This window comes from Scaptodrosophila lebanonensis, unplaced genomic scaffold, assembly GCF_003285725.1.
Source record: "Scaptodrosophila lebanonensis strain 11010-0011.00,11010-0021.00 unplaced genomic scaffold, SlebRS2 tig00000210-arrow-arrow-pilon, whole genome shotgun sequence".
Lineage (NCBI taxonomy): Eukaryota > Metazoa > Arthropoda > Insecta > Diptera > Drosophilidae > Scaptodrosophila > Scaptodrosophila lebanonensis.
Window position 1 is genome coordinate 5,209 of NW_022060616.1, and position 11,479 is coordinate 16,687.

Here is an 11,479-nt window from a genome sequence, read left to right on the forward strand (position 1 = left end):
ATATACAGTTTTTAAACTAAAAGTGACTTATTCACAAATTGTTCCTTTGAATGCTATATGATATGTTGAGGCATAATAAGAGATCCGTAAATAGATTTCAATGAGAAAATCATAATAAAACTTATAGTTTTCTAAGACTAAGAGTGATTTATTCACCAATCGTACTTATGGCAGTTATATAACATGCTGCTCAGATTGTGATGAATCTTTAGATTATGCTTAGGCATAATAAACAATGAGAAAATCATAATAAAACTTATAGTTTTCTAAGACTAAGAGTGATTTATTCACCAATCGTACTGATGACAGCTATAAATATGCATACTGGTTCAATTTGGATCAATATTTCAAAAGCAATATTAACCAAACTTTGCACTTGTAATTTATATATAAATATCTACTCTTGTTTTAAATTTTCAAATCGGTCTATTCTAAGAAAAGTAATTAGCAAAACAGTTTTACTCTAGTACTACGCCCACAAACTGCAGCTTCAAGTTCGCTCTTATTCTTCTTTTTGCTTCTACTAGGGGGCGTATATAACACAGTGACGGAAATTTGTCTGGGTACAGGTTATTCCACTGACTGGCTTACTCGACTGTAGTGTTCCCTCTTGTTTTATTTTATCAGATGTTCCTATGACGGCTATTTGATAAAGTGCGACGATTTTGATGAAACTTTAGATTATATTACTGAATAATAAGAAATCTATTAATACACATTTTGGTGGAAAAGTCATACCTAACCATAAATCGCTTTAATACTAAATGTGATTTATTTATAATCGTTCCTTTGAGTGCTTTTTGATAGTAGTAGGCATTATAAAAATTTACAAATTTCAATTTAACTGCGATTGTGTAAAAAATCATGCTATTATAGCAAGCGTAAATTCTACACCAATCATTCCTATTATAGCTACATGCGATGTGTTACAAATATAGCAATGGTGAGAATACATGCTCTGTAAGGGTAATATTAAAATTGCGATAAGACTGTTTTGCTACATTGCGTTATCGAACTTAAGTGTTCATATCGAGCAATAATTTGACTCAAATGAACCTGAAAGTTCTTTTTTTTAAGTTAGTGAGCCGTTATATTGAACTGATTCCAATCAATTCAATGCATCTCTAAGCGTCTGAAATCATATCACGGAGTGAAGTCATCATGAGCGGTAGTGATATGTACTTCTTAATAAAGTGCGGAGATTTTTATGTGTTGCCCAGCAAAAAGATTTCTAATAGTACTGGGCAAAAGTGTCAAGCAAAATTCGGCGGATGCAAGTATGAAGCCGAGACAATTGAATCCAATGGTAAGTCGAAATAATTATTAAGATTATAAATACGGATAATACGTCAGTATATTTTAGATAATGCTGGTTTATTAATAAAGAAATGCAAAGAGCTTAATGCAAAACTAGGTAAGTACATACGCATATTGATACTTTACAACTTTACACTTACATATGTATGCATGTATAAATTTTACATACATATGTATTATTATGTACATATATATGTATGTTCTTTATGCAATCTTAAGGTAAGCGCACTGGTATACATGTATGTACTATGTGTATGCAAAATTTTTTTATGTACATACATATGTATGTATATAAAAAGGCGCGCAAACAGCGTGAGTCCCATTGAAAGTATTACGCGTATACATGTACATATATGTATATGTACGTATGTCTATATATATAGAAAGAAGTACGTATGTATGTATGTATATACATAAAGTTAGCATAGACATACCTGTATACCAGTATAAAGGCGCGAAAATACTGCGCGTCCTCACGCTGGTGCACATGCCAATACATACATATATGTATACATTTGAGCATACACACAATTTTGTATGGGTTTTTCTACATATGAACATATGCATGTATGTATGTACAAGTGCAGTTATTTAAATACAAATTTATGTGTACTATTTACATACATACATACAATCCTCAAGAATTCGCACATTTGTATGAATGACTATCATATTTCTTACTTACATACATACACAGGTCAACATATTACATCGTCCAAATAGATAGTTTAAAGATCTTTATACTTTTACAATCCTGTACGTTTAATATTATACTTTATACTTTGCTTTCCTTCAATTATCTATTTATAGCAAAATTGGCTTTTATTAAAAGTGGACGATTTAAAATTTAACGTAGACACTCATTTGATTGCAACTCTACAAATTGCGTTTTAATCAGAGCATTTGGTATAGCGACTGACAGCCGCCAACTGCTATGTGGACTATACCCACAAACTGCTGCATCAAGTTTACTCTTCTTCTTCCTTTTTCTTCTGCTAGAGGCGCATATAGCTCAGTTTCGGAAGTTTGCCTGTGTAGAGGGTATTACTGTCGGGTTTGCTCAACTGTAGCGTTATCTCTTAATTAATCAAATTTTACAAATTCAACTGCAAAATAAAGATGTTTTTTGAAGTCACTTGAATAAAAACACTTATTAATTCTATTTCAATATTGAGAAAAATAAATAACAACATGGATGTTTTGGATATTTAATGATGAGTCTATAATATTCATAATGTTTCACTAATGTGTGCATCCATCCTTTTTTAATGTACCTTGGTATGTACGACTTTGGAGAGAATCATAAATGCTTTTAACGTAGTTACTATAAGATAAATTTCTGACTAGGTGGCTTTAAAGGCATTTCTTCACCAGAACTTTTTTGCAAATCAGTTAGAAATTGAAGTTCACAACTTTTATAAAACGATGTATCTCCGTAGACGACAACACCGTCTTGGCGACTTTGATGTTTCTCCATCATTTTTTTAATCGTAAAAAAAGTTTACATTCCGATTTCAGGTCATATAGTTGCGCGCAGAAACCCAACGAGCTGTTCATACTTCAAAAGCTACAAAAAAAAAAAAAAACAATCTTTGCACACGTAATCGTAATCTACTTTTCTTTCAAATTTCATCCAAATCGGTTAATAAAACATATATCTGTCAAACCTGACTACAAGCGATCGAAAGACTAATAGTATCATGTTCTTATTTTAATGACGCGCTATTTTTGAACGAGCTGCAATCAAAGCAATCTGCAAAAATAAAGGTGCATTTTTGCGTTCTGTATTTGTGAGCCAAAATTAGGTAAAAAAAAAAAAAAACGGTAGTATTAAAAAGTTAGAAACCAAAGTAATTTGTAATAAAAATACAAGTATAATGGGGAAAAATGAAAATAATCTGAACTCAATTATGTTCTTATTCAAGTGACGACCAGTGTATGTATTAAATTGTTCTACAACACCGGAATGTTGTTTTATAATACATATCTAATAGGGACTTCTTTGAGTAAGCATTTTGTTTAGCTTCCCAAAAAATAACATATATAATTCTAATTATTATTATTTTTTTGTGATAGATCATGATCTCCTTTCTGAAGAAGAATCAGTTCGTAAGCCTGACAATGACAATACCAATGATAATGATGAGGAATTCATCCCGCCCGAACGCAAGCGCCGGAGCAGTAAGTTTGAAATTACCATTATTTAAAGAACAGAATATACAATAGACTCTAGACCGTTACAAATTTTTATATTAGAAAAATTAACTTTTTCGTACATAATATGCAGCATTTCAATTATCATTTTTAAGCTCTTCTCACTACTGGTCTTTAATGGACACCATGTATATAGGGGGTCGATTTTACAGCTTCTAAGTAATTTGCCTAAGTAAGAAGACGAAACGTTTTTGAGATACATTATTTATTTATTAAAAATGTTTTCATTTATTCAGTATAATAGTGTTTATCGGTTGGCCTCATTTAATTAAACTCATTTTGTCTGAGGATTTATTTTGTAATAAAAGGGTGTTTCGAAGTATTGAAATACTACGCCACTAACCTTCAGCAACGTGGTCGCTCTTTTTTTGCCTTCGATATGCGCGAAACAACGCATATAACATAATGGAAGTTTTTTTTTTTTGTGTATAGGGTATGCCACTATCGGGCTTGCTCAACTGTAACATTCTCACTGGCTTAAGCAAAAATTAAATGTGTTTATATCTTTTATTTAACAGATGCTGACGAACAAATACATACTGAATTTATAAACGAAGACTTGAATATACTTAGTAAGTAGCCCATTTGCACTAGTTAATTATTTGTTTAATTTTCCGTTCACGTTGAAATTCAATTTCGTCAATACTGTCCACATTTCAACAGCTACATAATCCAAACTTTGTACACATAATCTATATGCAATTTTGTTTTTAATTTCATCCAAGTCGGTTTATTCTCCCGTTTAATTTTTAATTAACACAGTATTTTTGTTTTCGTATTAACTTAAGATTCTACCGAATTAGCTGATGGGACTTTCCAAACTGAGAGTTCAAGATTCGTTAGCGGCTTTACAGACGAACTTAATGAACTTGGCTCCAATTGGCCAGACTCTACAATGCAGTCTAATGATAATTTTCAAACATCTACAAATGAAAACATAAATGACTCGTCCATAAATAATAGTATATCTATTTCTACTACTGAAACTCCTCTTTATGATTTAAAAGACCTATTTATACCATGTTCTACACAAAAAAAATGCAAACAACATTTTTGTAAGTTCTGCAAAACTTTGCAGACAAAATTTGCTCGTCATCTTGAGGCCAAACATAAAAATGAGCAGGAGGTAAAAAGTTTTCTAAGATACCCAAAAAGTGGACCTGAGCGTAAACATATGATTGACAAAATAAGAAAAGAAGGTGATTTTTTGCATTATACCGACGATATATTGAACACCGGTACTTTAATTGTTCCTCGACAAAAAAGAGCTAACTCTACTCTCCGACCAAAAGATTTTATTACCTGCACATTTTGCCGAGGATTTTTCCCAAAATCTACCATTCGATTTCATATACGAAATTGTTCAAGCAACTCCTATAAAAAAGGAACTCGCGATACTATACGAAATGGACGAAAAGTGACAGGTTTTATGCATAAACAAGCTAACGATATTTTACGGCGCCAAGTTATGCCCTATTTTAAGGATGATGAAATATCTGACACTGTTTTATACGATCGACTGATTGTTTTATATGGAAACTTTGAGTGTCAGAAGCGGGAAAAGTTTCAGCATGAAATGATACGGCAAAACATGAGGTCTCTGGGTCGCCTTCTAATTTGTCTTAAAGAGAATTGCAACGAAATAAAGGATTTGGAGGATGCCATTCTTCCCAAACACACAGATATAATTGTCCAAAGTATACGAACAGTTGCAAAATGGGATAATGAATCTATGTCGTTTGAAATTCCTTCCTTAGCTACAAAATTAACTACACTAATTAAAAAAACTGCGAAGATTTTGTGGGCGGAACACGTTAAAGAGGAAAATCAGGTAAAACGACAATCTGTCAACGATTTTATAAAGTTATGGGAGCATGACATATTTATAAATATCAACAAAAAAGCTGTTGAAGATCAATTTACCAAAAGACGCGCCGCTAAAATTATACTTCCTACTAAAGAAGACATTAAAATACTGTTCGAATATGTCAAAGAAAAAGCTACAGAAGCTGTTAAGATCTTACAAAATACCTTCGATGTTGAAACTTGGTCTGTGCTGGTACAAAGCACTTTAGTAAACTTGCTCATTTTCAACCGTCGACGGGTTGGTGAATTAGAGAGATTAACTGTGGAAAATTATAAAAGTGCGCAAGCCATAAATGAAAAGGTGGATAAAGATAATTTCAATAAACTAACAAAAAAAACACAAGAATTTGCAAAGCAGTACACAAGGGTAACAATTCGAGGTAAACTTGGCAGAACTGTATCAGTTCTTTTAACGCCATTCGACCATGTTTGCATTGATACCATACTGGACAATCGCAAAAAAGCTGGAATAAAAAATAAAATATATGTGTTCTGCTCTGCAGATTCCGCAAAGGAATACATAAGAGCATGTCCCATATTAAAAAAATTTGCTGAAGAATGCGGTGCTTCTAACCCACAAGCTTTAAGAGGCACTATGTTGCGTAAACATTTAGCAACATATACTTCATTGTTAAATGTCGCAGATTCTCAAATTGATCGCCTAGCAGGGTTTATGGGTCACAACAAAGATATTCATAAAAATATTTATAGAGTCAATGCAACTTATGATGAAATAACACAAGTCTCACAATTATTAATGGCTGCACTTAATAGTGATAATGCTGATAATGATGAAAATGACCCTAATAGTATGTATTACCTTCTTATTAGAATTATTTATAAATAATTTTATTCCACATCAAGCCCTAATCACTATTAACTCGTAATTGCCATTTAATAAAACTAAGCTGTCAACTCATCATCTTTGAACACTATTATTTTAACACCAGAAACAACTTATGTTGACCTAATATGTGTACTAATGTGTGTATTAATGTGCTGACCTTAATTGTGGTCGGACAGTGTCGTCCTTGTTTGAGTTTGTTATTTTGTAGTTTACTTAGCTTTAGTAATAATATACTTACCCTCTAAAAGCTATTCTAGAACGACCCTAGGCATAAGCTTCAAATTAAATTCCGAAAATCTTTTTTATACCCCGTACCCGTAGGGTAAAAAGGATATATTAGGTTTGTGCAAAGTATGTAACAGGCAGAAGGAAGCATTTCCGACCACATATAGTATATATATTCTTGATCAGCATGAGGAGAGAAATCGATCTAGACATGTCCGTCCGTCTGTCTGTCCGTCTGTCTCGATGAATGAATAGAAACTATAAAAGCTGGAATAACCAAAGTTGGTATCCAGATTCTCCTATGTCCGAGAAAGGACGAGTTTATTTTATTTTTTTGAAATTCCCTCCCCTTCCTTCGCTACAGAATTTCGTCAATACTGTCTACATTTCAAAAACTGCATAAACCAAATTTTGCACACGCAATATAATTAACTACTTTTGTTTCAAATTTCATCCCATTCGGCCAATTCTAAGAAAAGTTATTAGCGAAACAGTGTCGCTCCAGTACTTCGCCTCCAAGCTGCAGCATCAGGTACGCTCTTCTTCTTTTTGCTGCAGCTAGGGGGCGCATATAGCTCCATATCGGAAATTTGCCTGGGTACAGGGTATTACACTGTCTGTGCTCGACTGTAGCGTTCTCTTTTGTTTTATATTAAATTGGCTAAGGCTGTTTTATTGGTAATAATATTGTTATTAACAAAATGTTTTTAAATTAATTGTCCTTGTGTTATTTTATACGAAGATCTCGACTGCTATTAATGTACAGAAAGTTACAAATAACCGATTCATAAAATAATAAGTATAAACTAAAAATATATTTCGAACAAATTTTTTACGTAAATGTAGCGCTTTCTGATGACGAAAACTTCCAGCCCGCAAATAATGACATAAATGACATAAATGATGAGGAGTATTGCCCGCAAAAACCTCTCGGTAAGTTTCTATTAGTATTTTTTTAAACCCTGTCTTAACCCAGACAGATCCATTTTGTTCATTTTTTCTGATGCACCCCCACTCCCAAGCAATTAGATATTTTTTTTTTTTCATATACTTTTCAGAAAAAAACAAGATAGAACGCTACAGTCGAGCAAGCCCGACAATAAAATAGAGTAAAGCTCTCCACAAAATAGGAAAATTTAAAAAAATGTATTTTAAGAAATTTAATTAATTTAAATAATTAATTAAATTAAATATAAAATATTCAACACATGCATACATACATACAAAAGTGTTTATGTACAATTTCAATAGAATAAATTTACATCAGAATCGTGTCTCTGCGTGTTTATATGCGCGTATGTGTATGCAGCACAAAGTTGACACACAATCACTAACTACCAAATTTTAGTGCAAAGTTCCAAGAATTACGGGAGTTATAGAAAATCGCGAATAGCGGGGGGAGTGGGGGGTTATTCTAGCTCTAATATTTTCTGAGATCCTTGCGTTCATACAGACAGACAGACAGACGGATAGACGGACATGGCTATATCGACTCGGCTTGTCATCCTGATCAAGAATATACTTATATACTTTATGGGGTCTGCCACGCCTTTTACCCTTTGAGTATAAAAACACACCGAAAATAAATGCATTATTTTTCTTTTTGTGGTAGATGATGATCTCCTTTCTGAAGAAGAAAATGTTTGTAAGCCTGACAATCACAATACCAAAAATAATGATGAGGAATTTATTACGCCCATACGCAAGCGCCGAAGCAGTAAGTTTGAAATTACCATTAATTATGTACAGTAGCCGCTAAACTGTAACAAACTATTATTGTATATCTATAAGATTAATTATTTCGTATTATAACCCAGAACATGCATTATAGTCATATCATTATAATAATCACTTTTACACATTCAGTACTGGTCGATGGTAACCATATTCAGGGAATCGATATTTAGGAAATTGGCCTGAGTAAGAAGAAAATTTTTAAATTCCATCAGAAAAGTAGGATTTATCGGCTGGCCCTATTTAAATGAATCCTATTTTGACCTCGTCGTTTCTTTAATTTTAGAAAAATATAGTACGTATAGTAGAAAAATCATGACGACTATGCAGGCAAGGCTTATTGAAAACAATTTTTTCCTTGCTATATGCAGTTAGTTTTGTATTAAATCCAGAAGAGATCTATCCAATAACTCATAATACATTCATCTTTTTTTAGGCAGAAAATATCTTGGGTCTTTTCTGAGCTATCCAATATAATCTTGCCTAATAGCATCATACAGCAGTTTTCTAGATCTGTCCAGTACAAGCCTTCAAAATGTTGACAATATTTTTGGATTTTGAGAACAGAATTGCCTAAAATCATTTCAGTTTTCTAACTGACAATTTGTACCACGCTTACAAAGCAAAGAATTTGTAATATTCAATCCTACAACTGTTGGTTGTATATTTTCTAATTTATTGAGCACAGTTATTTTATAAGTATTGAATATACTTAAGTAAAAATTTTGTAGGTCCGGTCACCTTTATTATTTATTATTATTACACATTCAATTTTAATTTTTGATCTTTTGCAGGGTCGCCCACTGGTTTTATAAAACGGGTACGTTGGACGAGAGAGGAGCGTTTTGAAATGATGAAAGCGTTCGGTAATGCAAAAACCATGAAGGATCTGCCGTCCCTCAAACAGTGCAACAACGTAATTAAAAACTCGACATATTTGAAAAATCGTTCTGCGGCGCAGCTGAAGACATGGTTAGATAACCAGCGGAAAGCTGAGGCGAGAAAGCACATGTAATGCTAAGAATTTTGATTAAATCTCGTTTCTTTTTTGTAATAAACAATAAAATTGATATACCACACATATGTACGAAATCTATATTATCCAAGTATTAAGTACAAGTAAGACTAGATACAAGTATTCTTATAGAAATATAAAATATTGGCATATGTAAAAAAGCGTTCAAACTATTATTTACGGCGCAGCTGAGGAAAGCTGAGGCGAGAAAGCACATGTATTGCTAAGAATTTTGATTAAATTTCGTTTCTTTTTTGAAAGCACATATAATGCTAAGAATTATGATTAAATTTCGTTTCTTTTTTGTAATAAACAATAAAATTGATATACCACACATATGTACGAAATCTATATTATCCAAGTATTAAGTACAAGTAAGACTAGATACAAGTATTCTTTTAGAAATATAAAATATTGGCATATGTAAAAAAGCGTTCAAACTATTATTTGCGGCGCAGCTGAGGAAAGCTGAGGCTAAGAATTATGATTAAATTTCGTTTCTTTTTTGTAATAAACAATAAAATTTATATACCACACATATGTACGAAATCTATATTATCCAAGTATTAAGTACAAGTAAGACTAGATACAAGTATTCTTTTAGAAATATAAAATATTGGCATATGTGAAAAAGCGTTCAAACTATTATTTGCGGCGCAGCTGAGGAAAGCTGAGGCGAGAAAGCACATGTATTGCTAAGAATTTTGATTAAATTTCGTTTCTTTGTTGAAAGCACATATAATGCTAAGAATTATGATTAAATTTCGTTTCTTTTTTGTAATAAACAATAAAATTGATATACCACACATATGTACGAAATCTATATTATCCAAGTATTAAGTACAAGTAAGACTAGATACAAGTATTCTTTTAGAAATATAAAATATTGGCATATGTAAAAAAGCGTTCAAACTATTATTTGCGGCGCAGCTGAGGAAAGCTGAGGCTAAGAATTATGATTAAATTTCGTTTCTTTTTTGTAATAAACAATAAAATTGATATACCACACATATGCACGAAATCTATATTATCCAAGTATTAAGTACAAGTAAGACTAGATACAAGTATTCTTATAGAAATATAAAATATTGGCATATGTAAAAAAGCGTTCAAACTATTATTTGCGGCGCAGCTGAGGAAAGCTGAGGCGAAAAAGCACATGTATTGCTAAGAATTTTGATTAAATTTCGTTTCTTTGTTGAAAGCACATATAATGCTAAGAATTATGATTAAATTTCGTTTCTTTTTTGTAATAAACAATAAAGTTTATATACCACACATATGTACGAAATCTATATTATCCAAGTATTAAATACAAGTAAGACTAGATACAAGTATTCTTTTAGAAATATAAAATATTGGCATATGTAAAAAAGCGTTCAAACTATTATTTGCGGCGTAGCTGAGGAAAGCTGAGGCGAGAAAGCACATGTAATGCTAAGAATTTTGATTAAATTTCGTTTCTTTTTTGTAATAAACAATAAAATTTATATACCACACATATGTACGAAATCTATATTATCCAAGTATTAAGTAAGAGTAAGACTAGATACAAGTATTCTTATAGAAATATAAAATATTGGCATATGTAAAAGAGCGTTCAAACTATTATTTGCGGCGCAGCTGAGGAAAGCTGAGGCGAGAAAGCATATGTAAAAAAGCGGTCAAACTATAATTTGAGAGTGACTTTTCTATTGATTCTTTTATCTTACGATGGCTTTACTATGTTGGATAGAGGGAGAACAATGTACCGCCTACTGTTTTGTGCGTACTATTATTTAAAAAAGATTTTCATATTTTGTACCAAACTTGCATTATATGTTGTTTTCAGCAATCAATATTGTTCTACTAAAAAACCTTCCTTAACCGCTGTAATGGTTGTATATACAAGTATATATGTACTATTTTGTACCAAACAATCATTATGGGGACTGGGAACAGTAAATAGGAACAGTTTCTGGGAACAGTATATATTTATTTTCTTTGTATCGACAATTTTGGGGACTGTCCTCAAAATGAACGCAGTACATACGGAGGGAAACGACACTATCAATTCAGGGACCCCCTCGGTCCTTAAAATTAACCTTTCGCATACTTATAAGCATCGAGTGGCAACTCCACATTTTTGTCCCCATAATCAACTTTACACAAAATTTTTTTTTATACATATATTTGAGCTGTTGCGCAGTGCTGATTTCAGGGACGCCGTCCCAAAAATATACGTTACATAAGGTGTCCCCGAAAAATACATCTGGCCACAT

The 11,479-nt window shown here is 32.2% G+C and overlaps 1 protein-coding gene across 1 annotated transcript; it reads left to right on the top strand.

The window, feature by feature from the left end:
* Nucleotides 1-1,161: 1,161 nt before the first annotated feature.
* Nucleotides 1,162-9,218, top strand: LOC115630008. Its single transcript, XM_030526635.1, has 7 exons — nt 1,162-1,306; nt 1,364-1,414; nt 3,394-3,498; nt 4,050-4,103; nt 7,316-7,402; nt 8,082-8,186; nt 8,998-9,218. Exons 1-7 carry the CDS (start codon nt 1,162-1,164, stop codon nt 9,216-9,218), a joined length of 768 nt encoding a protein of 255 aa, XP_030382495.1.
* Nucleotides 9,219-11,479: the final 2,261 nt, after the last annotated feature.